Here is a 12949-nt window from a genome sequence, read left to right as displayed (position 1 = left end):
GTCCAATGCTGTCTTGCGTCCACCTGGGCCACTTTCATGCGCCAACCACAAAAAACACCTTCCCCCTAGTTTGTTCTGCCTCTGTCTCTGGACCACCTACGGTCCTCTAGTTTGTTTCAAAGGTTCGTAGAAAAATTAAACTTTGCTTGATTAAAATTTTAACATGCTTGGTTTGAAAGAAGTGGGTCAAAACAGCTAGTGAAAGCACCTTACTTTACCTGTATTTGCCGCACCGTGGTTGTGGGCTACAAAAACACCACTCCAAAGGGTTATACAGTGTCTAGTTTTATTAGATAGATATAGATAGATAGATAAATATAAAGAATGTGGTATCAGAGTAAAGAAGCCATTTGCCATTATTAGAAAGTAACAGATATAGTCAGGTCACTTGCAACCAATCACTGCACTGCCGCCTGTGTCATAAGAATGTAAAGAAACCACAGGGTCAGTGTGTCGGCATTTTATTCTCCATTATAAAGGGTCTTTGGTGGGTTAAACATAAGCATCCAGTAGCAGCAGGAGTAAAATACAATCCAGAAGTCATCGTGGCAAAGAAATGAACCAGAACTGTAAGAAAAACAACCAATTCTGAACTACAATCAATCAGAGCAGCCCAGCCTATGACGTAATAATAACAACACAGGTAGGCAGTCAGTGACGAGCCACGTTGGCGTAGATTGGGTTGAGTCAGCAGCTGCCTCATACTCTGCCTCATCTGCCTGTTGGCCATTGTGCAAAGCTGCATGTTTCTCACCTGCAACACACAGACAAGGGTGGTGGGGAATTGAATGAGAAAGCAAAGGAAGACATAAGGGAAGCAGAGAGGTTGTCATTAGTGAATGTAAAGCAAAGATGGTTTTCTGATTTTTTAAAGCGGCTTTTTGCCATTTAAAAAACTATATACTTAAAAGCCATATTTTACTGTAAAATAGATTTATGAAATTGAAGAAAGGAAAGATATTAATATGGAATTGGTCTTCCAGATGGTGTGATTTTTTTTTTTTTTTTTATTGACAAAAAGCGGAGCTGAATTAAGAGAATGCATATGAAAATTATAATGTATTATAATTTAAAGATGACAGGAAGGAAATATTTCAGAGCACGAGTTTTCACATACAAGAATATTATTATTGTTGGACTCTTTCAGGAGCCGGTGGTGTACAGAGAAGGAATAATGCAAAAAATGGGATGCTGGCTGTGAAACAGTTGAAAAGGAAAGCTATCGTACTGACGACATAATGCAGAGACAATTACAAGTATTTGCAGGGTTGGATTAAAGTGTTTCTTGGAAATATATAGAATAGGGAACCTTGGACAAGTGGAACTGTACCAAAAGAATGGAAGACGACTATGACTGTGTCTTTTCATAAAAATATAGGTGATGGATATGAGTGAAAACACTATCGTTGTATAACTGTGCTGGGTGTTAAAGAATAAGTATATGGAAGAATTATGATCTATAAAGATTATAACATGAGGATTTAGGAATGCTGGCGGAGTTGTAAATAAAACATTTCCCATGGGACATATAAGAGAAAGGTTCAGTGAAGGACTTAATTGTTTATGGCAAGCTGGTCCAACTACAGGCCCGCGGGACAAAGGTGGCCCGTGGGGTGATTTTTTGTGGCCCTAAAGCACTGACCTAATTATATATATATATATATATATATATATATATATATATATATATATATATATATATATATATATATATATATATATGCACCAACTTCTCAGAGCTCAGATGAAGAAATTGAAACATTCAGTGATGACATCTCTCAGATTATGGAAGAAGAAAAGACCACCTATACTATACTCATGGGAGACTTCAATGCAAAAGTTGGAAAATAAAAAAATGGAGAAGCATGTATGGGAAAATTTGGAGTGGGAGAAAGGAACGAAAGAGGAGAAATGTTGGTAAACTTTGCAGAAATGTTTAACATGAGAATAATGAACACATTCTTCCACAAAAGAACAGGGAGAAAGTGGACCTGGAGAAGCCCAAATGGAGAAACAAAGAATGAAATCGACTTCATTATAACAAATAAGAATAACACAATCACAAATGTCACAGTTATCAACAAAGTAAATATTGGAAGTGACCATAGAATGGTGGGTTGCACAGCAAGATTCAATTTCAAAAGTGAAAGAAAGAAGATGATTAAAGACAAAAAGATATGCCCAATAAAAGTCAGCGAAAACAAAGCAGCATTTCAGTTGGAAATAAGGAACAGATTTCAGGCTTTCAGTAATGCTGAACGTGACATTGATGAGCTGAATGACAGACTAACAACAGTGCTAAAAGAATCAGGGGAGGTAGTAGGAAAACCTAATACAACCAAAGCCAAGAAATATTCAGAAATGACACTCGAGCTTATGAAAAAAGAAAGGAAATGAAAGTAAAAACAAAGAAAGATGAAACAGAATAAGCGGAATCAAATAAGCTTATCAACATAAGACAAAAAGAAGAAAAAAGAAAGAGAAACATGGATCAAATCAAAGAAACCATCAAAACAGGAAAAAGTCTGAAACAGGTCCGAAATAAAATGGCACTTGGAAAGCAACAAATTACATTACTGAAAGACAAAAACGGTGAAGCCATTAAATGCAGAGATATGATGCTGAAGCAGTTTGAAGAATTTTACAAAGAACTGTATGCATCAAAGACAGTAGTACCAATAGCTAACTTTTCTGTTGACACAAGTGAAATACTTGAGGTAACACCAGACGAAGTAAATATTTCTCTAAAAAATATGAAAAGAGGGAAGGCTCCGGGAGAAGATGGAATAGTAGAAGATTTACTGTTGGATGCAGGAGCAGAAGTACACAATAGGCTTGCTCACTTATTTACCCAATGTATAAAACAGAAGAAAATTCCCAAAACATGGTGTAATGCAATTGTTATTCTACTTTATAAAAAAGGCGACTCAAAAGACCTTAGTAACTATAGACCCATTAGCTTGCTATCAGTCATTTACAAACTTTTCACTAAAGTCCTTACAAACAGAATAACTACAAATTTGGAGGAAAACCAACCTCGTGAACAGGCAGGATTCCGAAGCGGGTACTCGACTACTGATCATCTGCACACAATGAATCAGCTAATTGAGAAAACTACAGAATATAATAAACCACTGTGCTTAGGTTTTGTTGTTTACGAAAAGGCTTTCGACTCAGCGGAACACATAGCAATTATAAATTCATTGCGAGAACAAGGAGTGAATGAGAACATTGTAAAACTGCTCGAAAACATATATAATGAGGGAACTGCTACAGTTAAATTACATAAGGACTCAGAGAAAATTAAGATTGAGAAGGGTGTGCGTCAGGGAGATACAATTTCACCAAAATTATTTACAGCATGCCTAGAAAGTATTTTCAGAAAGCTAGGCTGGGAAAATAAAGGAGTAAACATAGATGGAGAAAAGCTAAACCATTTAAGATTTGCAGTTGACATTGTCCTAATCTCGGAAACAGCAGAGACATTGCAAGAAATGTTAAATGACCTGAACAGAGAAAGTCTCAAAGTAGGGCTAAAGATGAACCGGAGTAAAACTAATGTTTAATCCTCAAACACCAAAGAGCGTCATAAGAATAAGTGGAGAAATTCTTGAAGAAGTTGAGGAATACAATTACCTGGGACAAATACTAAAATTAACGAAAGATAATGATAGCGAAATAAAAAGACGCATTACAACTGGATGGAAAGCTTTCGGTAAACATAGAGACATTATGAAAAATAGCTTGCCAGTTTATATGAAACGAAAAGTATATAACGAATGTATAATTCCAGCTATGACGTGTGGTTGTCAGACCTGGAAACTGACAAAATCGTTGGAAAATAAATTAATTCGTTCTCAGAGAGCAATGGAAATGTCAATGTTGGGAATATCTTTAAGAGACAGGAAAAGATCAACTTGGGTGAGAGAGCTGACTAAAGTCAAAGATATTATAGAAGTTATAAAAGAACAGAAATGGTGGTGGGCAGGCCATGTAGCAAGAACAATGGATAATCGATGGAGCAAGAGGTTGACTTGACTGGACACCAAGAGATGGTAAGCGTAGCAGAAAAAGGCCAGACAGGAGATGGAGAGATGAGACAGAGAAATTTGCAGGGAAAACGTGGCAAAGATTGGCTCAGTCAAGGAATTCGTGGAGAAGGTTGGGGGAGGCCTTTGTTCAGCAGTGGACTTGTAATGGCTGATGATGATATATATATATATATATATATATATATAATATATATACGGACCTAAATGGACCTAAAATGTCATATCCTTAATACTTAACGTCTTAACTTACCTGTAAAGTCTTCATCATTCATTCATTCATTGCCAGACGCCATGTATCCCAGACGGGGTGGCCAAGGGCTTAGAGTTAATTGTTTTACAGGGAGGGGCACTATTCCTCCACCAACCCCACTTGACACGTAGGGATGCCAACAGCATCTGGTGTTCCCCGGCGGTCACCCATCCAAGTACTAACCAGACCCATAAAGTCTTAAAGTAACTAAATAATAGTGTCATTCATTTGCTTACAATTCTCTCTCTCTCTCTCTCTCTCTCTCTCTCTCTCTCTAACGGTCGACTCGAACCAAATGTGATCAACTGACTCAGTTCCCGTTCATTCTCTCGTTCTTCCTCCTGAAGCGTTCAACCAGAGTTGTCAATTTCGCTATTATTCCGCTAGATTTCTGATAATATTCTCGATTCTGGATATTCCATAATTATGGGGAAATCTGTAAATTGCACTTATTTCTTAGCAATCCCAACTTAAGTTTACTTTTGACATTAAAAAGAATAATAACAATAATAAATAAAGAAATATAATTAATGACAACCCTGTCAGTAGATCCGGGCTGGGACCGCTGAAGGCTCAGTCAGTTTGCCTCTGTTTTGCACACGTGCACGTCTTCGTTACGACTTTCCATGGTGAGTTTAAGTAAGAAAAGAAAGTGTTTTGACGTGAACAGAGCATTTAATACTAAATGGGAAGAAGAATATCTTTTTATTGAAAAAAGTGGTAAACCACTGTGCCTTGTGTGCCAGCAAACAGTTTCTGTTGTTATGGAATATAATATTAGACGGCATTATGAGACATTGCACAAAGCACAGTACGCTCAATATGTGGGAAAATCACGAAGTGATATATTGATTGAAATGAAGGTCAAACATTAAAAGCAAAGGGACGTGTTATGTAACTTTGGAAAACCTCAAACGGCTAGTCTTACTGCACCATATGAAGTTACTTTGATGCTTGTAAGAAACAGGAAATCATTTAGGGATGGAGAATTAAAGCACTGTGCAGTGAAAATGGCACAAGTGTTTGGGGAAGAAAAAGTAGCAAAGAAATTTGAAAGTGTATCATTATTTCACCAAACACTTGCAAGAAGAGTGACTGAACTTAATCAGCATATCTTCTTGAAACTGAAAAGTATAATGAAACATTGCAAGTACTTTTCATTGGCTTTGGATGAAAGTACTGATATAAGTGACGTAACCAGTTGCTCATATTTGCCCTCACCGTTGATGAGGATTTTGTGGTACACGAAGAACTTGTCAAGATGCAATCATTGAGTGGTGGTACCAGAGGCTCTGATATTTATGCTGCCCTCGAATAAGTGGTCAATGAATATGGAGGATTTGAAAAGTGTTCCTGCATTGTAACTGATGGTGCAAAAGCTATGGTTGGCAGTAATGTGGGGTTAGGTGCTTTGCTAAAGAAAAATGGAGTGCAGTGCATATGTGGCAAGATAGTGCAGATGAGTGATGTCATAAAGAGTGTTGTTAGTAATGTGAACTTGATTAGAGGCAGAAATAAGTCACAGAGGCATTGAAAATTCATATCATTCCTGGAAGAACTGAATGCAGGGTACAGTGACCTGCAACTGTATTCAACTGTTAGGTGGCTGAGTGCTGTGAAAACACTCCAACACTTCTCTGCTTTGAGCGAAGATATTCTTTTATTTATACAAAATGAGGAAATTAGTAATTCAGAAGAGTACCAAACTCAACTGTAAGATAAAGGCTTTCTTTGCTCCCTAGCATTCCTGAAAGACGTGACTGCCCACCTGAACGTACTAAACATGAACTTACAAGGAAAAGAACAGAATGTTTCCCAGTTAGTAGGATATGCAGATGCTTTCCGCTAAAAGCTGCAACTCTTCAGTGAGTGCTTAAAGGAGACTGATTTGTCACACTTCCCTGCTTGTAGTGAATTGAATGAAGATAATGGAACAGACTTGTCAACTTTTGTGGGAAAACTTGAACATCGTCTTCTGAGTTTGAGACGAGGTTTAGAGACTGAAAAATTGAAGTCCAATATCCTTTTCTTCAATAAACCCATGAAAGCTTGTGTGGAAGCACAGTTACATGACCTTCAACTTGAACTGTGTGAACTTTAGTCTGACCCACTGTTACTTGCAAAGAAAAATGAAAACCAACAGAATTTCTGGAAATTGGTCTGCAAGGAAAGACTTCCCAAACTAAGATACTTTGCATTAAAAAATTCAGTGTTTGGGAGTACCATTGTATGTGAATGCACTTTTTCTGCCATAAAGCAAGTAAAATCCAAGAACCGAAATCAAATGGGAAATGACGCACTGGATGCTTGGCTTTGACTTGCTACCACCAGCATTGATACTGATGTGGAGAAACTGGTGAAGGAGAAGCCTTTCCCCCAAACATCTCATTAGAAGGTATGAATGAATAATGTTAACTAAAAGTGTTATTAAAATGTCATTTTTTGTATACATTCTTTAATTGTATTTAAAGTTCAATCCCTGTTTCATTTCGGGAAAAAAATGGGCCTACGTAAGCTGCTATTATTTTTGTTAAATCATAAGGTCTTAAGTTATTGTACCAGGAATTATATTTTGAGCATTCAGGTTCTTTTGTGGCCCATGGCATCAAAGGTTTCATATGATGTGGCCCTCGGTTTCGAAAAGGTTGGACCAGCCTGGTTTATGGCATTTACGGATCTAGAAATGTTGCTGTGACCAGATTAGCAAAGAGGGTTTATGGAAGGTTTTGTATATATATGATGTATATGATGTTGAACGCTTATATATGATATACAAGATGTTGAATGCTGTAAAGTGATGTTTTAAATGATGGAAGTGAAGTTTGTATAACAGTAGGCACTTGTTTTGCATATACAGTATAATTATGATGTTGAGAGAACGATGTTGAATGCTGTAACGATTTTTTTTTTTCTTATGGTGGAAGTGAAGTTTGTCTAAGTGTAGGCGGTTTGTAAGCAAGTGGTTTAACATCAGTACTAGATTACATCAAGGTTGTGTGATGTGCCCATGGTTGTATAATATTTGTATGGACGGGGTTATGATGAACACTTACTGAACCTTATCTAGCCGTAATATTAGATAGTACTGAAACTGCAGCCATCCCACTTTGTGTGTGTGTGTGTGTGTGTAGACGTGGCAACATGGTCTCGTGATCTGGGCGTGTGGACGTTCTGTTCGGGACTGGTGTGAGAAAGAAAGCACATCACTACCGTGTGGTACAAAGTCAGCCCCAACAGCTGATCATGTTGTACTTCTTAGACAATGAGTGTGTCGCAGAATGTAATGGCCAAATGGCGCGCAATACCTCCTCACTACACTTATGTAGATGTGGCTGTGTGTATGCATTGTATGTATGATATACAGAATACGGGTAAAATAGTGCAGTGTTAGTTACCCGGTCACATTAATAGAGTAGGCAGTTGTCTTAGTGAGTGGTTTAACGTCTGTGCTGGAGTACGACAAGGATGTATGGTGTGACCTTGGCTATTTAATATTTAAAGGGACGGGGTTTTGAGAGAAGAAAAAGGCAGTGGCGTTGTACGACAAGGTTGTGTACTAATGACCCCATGGCCGTTTAAAATCCATGACTGATTAATATTTATATGGTTGGGGTTATGAGCGAGCAAAAAAAAAAGTTAAGTGATGGAGAGAGGGATGACAGTACTAACAGATGATGAAGATTAGAGTTTTTAAAATGTGAAGTATGCAGATGATGCTGTCCTGTTGCCTAATAATAAACAGAAACTTTCCAGGCTGGTGACTAGTTCTGCTGAAGTCTGTGAGCATTGTCTCTTGAAAGCAAATGATACGTGTAATGTGATGGTTGTTAAGAGAGATGTCTCCTGCTGTGATGTTCTGGTGAATGGAGAGAGATATGAATTGTTTAAAGTTTAAGAACCTGTGTGCGGTGACAAAAAAGTGAAGTTAATGTGCAAAGTAAGTGTAGAGTACAGTGGCCCAAGTGCTGCAAAGGTCTTTATACGGAGCAGATGCCAGAGCATGGCAGCTGCAACAGGACATCATGAATGACTATTAGTACCCACACTAATATATGAGTGTGAACATGTACTGTGTCACAAGATGAAAATTCAAGTAGAGCTGAGATTGAATTCTAGAGAAATGTTTGTGGAGTGCAGAGAATGGATGGAATAAGAAATAAAGGAATCATGAATGATGTGAAGCAAAGAAGTTTGTGGACAAAAAACACTTGAAAAGAACATGTTTAGATGATACGGCCATATAAATAGAATGGATTTAATTATGATGGTGAAGCAGTTATATGGAAGTGAGTTCGATGATAGGATGAGTTTCGGTATGCCAAGAAAGTGGATTGATATAGTAATTAAATGTGTGGGAAAGAGAGGTATGGAAGCTGACTAGGCTTGAAAATTGGTGAAGATCGATCTGAATGACAGAATTTTTGAGGAGGAATATGTGACAAGGGTTTCACACACCCCTTTTTAACTTGACAGTCGTTGCATTGACTCTGATGAATATTTGTTAGCAATGTGTGTACATGTGTAGTTATCACGTAGAGCCAGAATTCTGGTGGCTTCAACGGCGAATGAATGGGTTTGTGTCCCATTTCACTCGACAAGATATATATATATATATATATATATATATATATATATATATATATATATATCATCATCATCATCATCATCATCTTCATCATCATCATCAGCCATAACTAGTCCACTGCTGAACAAAGGCCTCCCCCAACCTTTTCCACGAATTCCTTGACTGAGCCAATCTTTGCCACGTTTTCCCTGCAAATTTCTCTATCTCATCTCTCCACCTCCTGTCTGGCCTTTTTCTGCTATGCTTACCATCTCTTGGTGTCCAGTCAAGTCAACCTCTTACTCCATCGGTTATCTCTTGTTCTTGCTATATGGCCTGCCCACCTCCATTTCTGTTCTTATATATATATGATGGCAATTGAGCATGGAAGTAAGAAGGTCGCTGCATGACAGTATTGTGATACCAACACTAACTAACATATGCAAATGAAGCATGGACTTTGTTGGAAGGACACATGTCGAGAATGAGAGCGATCGAAATGAGTTATGTGAGAGGAGCATGGTGTACAGTAGAGTTACATGGAGATACAGACTGACAAATGAGGACGTGAAGGAGCACTGTGGCGTGGATGTGGATGTGATAGAAAGCGTCAGGAGAAATTCAGTGTGGTGGTTTGGCCATGTGGAGAGGATGGAGAGCGAGAGGCTAACGAGTAGAGTGTATGTCAGCGAGATGGAGGGGGGGGGAGAGGGAAGGGGAGGCCGAGGATGAGATGGAGGGATGGAGTGGAGAGGTATATGAGAAAGGGGGGTGTGAGATGGAAGCAGGGCAGTGAAATGCCAGGGGACACGGCGACATGGAGGCTATTTATTTGTGGCCATCCATTACGGGATTCAGGCGCCTGGCAATAGAATATAAATATATATATATATATATATATATATATATATATATATATATATATATATATATATATATATATATATTTGTATAAACCTTAGACCGTTCGTAATACACAGCATCAAGCATAGACAGTAAGTTATATCGAGTAACTACAAAGGAATATCTTAATGAGCCATTGCAGTGTGCTGTAGCCCAAATACTCGTAAATAAAAAAGTGGATAAATAAAACAGTCGACCAGCGTACCTGGGCAGTGGCATAATAACCCTATGTATGACATAGAGAGAGACGCTATAAACGTTGCTTAAATACATAAATACGTTATTTCACATAATTGTATAATTCAAAGCTCACATCAGAATGTCTGTCTGTCTGTCTGTCTGTCTGACTGCCATACAAACTTTGTATAGAGCATGACGCAAATACGGTAAGCGACGTCAGCACTCTAAAAGCAAAGTTTTTTCAGGACAGTTTACAGTGATTTCTGACAAAAGAAGCCAATTTCCGCAATAATCTGCCACATACACGTACTTGTATCACCGGACTAGCCGTATGTCGCAGAGGTTCATACATGCATTTTGACGTATATTTCTATAAACTTAAGTTCCTGCGTGTATGTCTGCCTGGCTGTTTGTGTGCCTGTCTGAAGTCCAACTCATTCCAGAGCACTGCACACAAACAGTAAGAAACATCAACCATTGCTCTGAGCAGTCGAGCTTAAGGAACCTTCAGAGTGTAATTTAGGCCAATACTTCCCAGAAAATTCGACCACACGCCTGCATCGTCAAGAATAGTCTCAAACATTGCACAGAGGGGCCGAGCAAGATATTACAAAAATATATATTCTTACATGTAATGCTGTGATCTCAAATCCGTGTCTGCGTGCCCGTTCGTCTGTCTGTAATGCGAACTTCGTGCGGATCATCATGCAAAAATGGTAAGAGATATCGGCATATCCCAAAACTAAAAGTTGTTAAGTAACCTTTGAGTCTGCTCTAAACTTAAAAATAATTCCGTAAATAGAGTGTAGACCACGTACCTCAGTCATGCCACAATAGCCATAAATATGACAGAGAGGCAGGACAAGACAAATCACCTTAGATTATAACACCAACATTCCAGCACATACAAGGTAAGGGTGGCGGGCATAGCCAGGTGGGGCTGGTAGCAGTATATACACATACACATCCAACGCATGCAAGATAAGGTTTGCAGATGATGATGTACGGTACTCAGCATTACATACACATACTCATACACACACGTACACCTTGCAACACGTGCATCTTATGGTTCGCAGGGGTTCACAGGTGTACATACACATACACACCTTCCAACACATGCAAGATAAGGTTTGCAGGTGTAGCCAGGTGGGATTCACACACACACACACACACACACACACACACACACACACACACACACACACACACACACACACACACACACACACACACTTTCCAACACATGCAAGGTAAGGTTGGCAGGTGTGGCCAGATGGTGTTCACAGGTGTACATACACATACACACCTTCCAACACATGCAAGGTAAGGTTTGCAGGTGTAGCCAGGTGGGGTTCACAGGTGTACATACACATACACACGCACACACCTTCCAACACATGCAAGGTAAGGTTTGCAGGTGTGGCCAGGTGGGGTTCACAGGTGTACATACACATACACACCTTCTAACACATGCAAGGTAAGGTTTGCAGGTGCAGCCAGGTGGGGTTCACAGGTGTAGGCTCCGGCGTCCTGCCATGTCACGTTGGGTATCCAGAGTGTGGACTGGTACTGGTGCTGGATCACTTGCACTGGTCGGCGTGGGGAGTAGTTGATCATGGTGCCATTGTGGAACCAAAAGATATATTGTGGTTGTTCCGTGGCTTCCTCCACACGGCAGTGTAGCCCCAGTTGTGCGCCAGTGTGCACGTGAACTTCTGCCCCTTCCTCAATTACTGCTTTAGCCTCTGTTGGAGTTAAAGTGAGGAGTTAAGAGTCGCACACCATACCCGCAGGTAATGTAGTTTAAATTCAAGAAGTTTGGCATTAGCAATTTCGGCCCATGTGCTGATTCCCAAAGCATTTCAAGACTGCTTCTAGTGAAGTTACACCGAGTTGATAGGAGTAAATAGAAATTATTAACGGTAGTTTAGGATGGAGTAAGTCTAGAAAGAATGTGGTAGTAATTGATCATTGTGTCCTAGTGGATCCAGAAGATGTATTGCAGTTGTTCCGCGGCTTCGTACACACACCCGTGGATTTTTTGTTTGACTCTTGAGTGGATATATATATATCCTCTTTAATGCATGGAAGAGAGTACCAAAAACCAGAAGCCTGTAAGAATGTTCCCTCCTAGAAAAAAAAAATAAAAATAAAAAATAACAGAGCCAAATTCAAGATTTGTTCATTTCGAGATGCCTGGACACACTGAAAGGCTGGAGATTGTAGACAGTAGGAGATATAGATAGAGGAAGACAGTTCCAGAGCTGACCTGTTGCACACAGGAAGGACTGGGAGTAGTGGTTAACTCTTCATTAAAGGATATTCCTGAGGAAGATTATGACAAGTTGAAAGACATAAGACCTGATTTTTTGACGCATTAAAAACAACAAGATTACTTCTACCTCAACCAGAGATATCAGCCAGGTCAGACATATCAGCCAGGTCAGACATTAGGTGTACCATAGCTTCATCCCTTCTTTGTTGAAATAGCTGCTGAGAAGGATGCTGCAAGTAGCGAATGGAAAGTGAAGGGTGGAATCATCAGTGTATGAGTGGATAGGGTTAGATGTACAGCTTAGGTCACTGATGAAGAGAGGGAAGAGAGTTGGTGATAGGACAGAGCCCTGAGGAATACCACTACTGATAGCTCTAGTAGAAGAATGGTGGCCATCTACAACATAGAGAGACAAGAAAGGAAGCTTGAAATGAAAGCACAGATAGACGGATAGAAACCGTAAGAGGACAGTTTGAAAATTAAAGATTTATGCCAGATTCGATCGAAAGCCCTTGAGGTGTCAGATACAATGACAAAACTTTCACCAAAGCCCTGAAGGAGGAGGGCCAGGAACTGAAAGGTACCGGTAGGTGAGAAGATCGCCAGTGGCGCGTTCCCTACAGAACCAGTAATGACGTTGAGAAAAAAAAGGTTGTGAGAGCAATGGTGTTTTACAAATTTTTTGTTTACCCGTAAATGGCTGCCGGCATCAAACGACACTT

The 12949-nt window shown here is 39.4% G+C and overlaps 1 protein-coding gene across 1 annotated transcript in view; it reads right to left on the bottom strand.

The window, feature by feature from the left end:
• Nucleotides 1-599: 599 nt before the first annotated feature.
• The window catches only part of LOC145408631 (zwei Ig domain protein zig-8-like), a 59199-nt gene continuing 46849 nt past the window's right edge, over nt 600-12949 (bottom strand). The window contains exons 7-8 of the mRNA XM_080279318.1: nt 11413-11697; nt 600-754 (exon numbers count right to left, since the gene is read on the bottom strand). Coding sequence (XP_080135444.1) covers nt 600-754; nt 11413-11697 — 440 coding nt within the window. The remainder of the gene's footprint in view (nt 755-11412; nt 11698-12949) is intronic.

Source organism: Coenobita brevimanus, chromosome 78 (genome assembly GCF_032717465.1).
Source record: "Coenobita brevimanus isolate Jiangsu-jjx chromosome 78, ASM3271746v2, whole genome shotgun sequence".
Classification (NCBI taxonomy): domain Eukaryota; kingdom Metazoa; phylum Arthropoda; class Malacostraca; order Decapoda; family Coenobitidae; genus Coenobita; species Coenobita brevimanus.
This window is presented reverse-complemented; position numbering and strand designations above follow the sequence as displayed.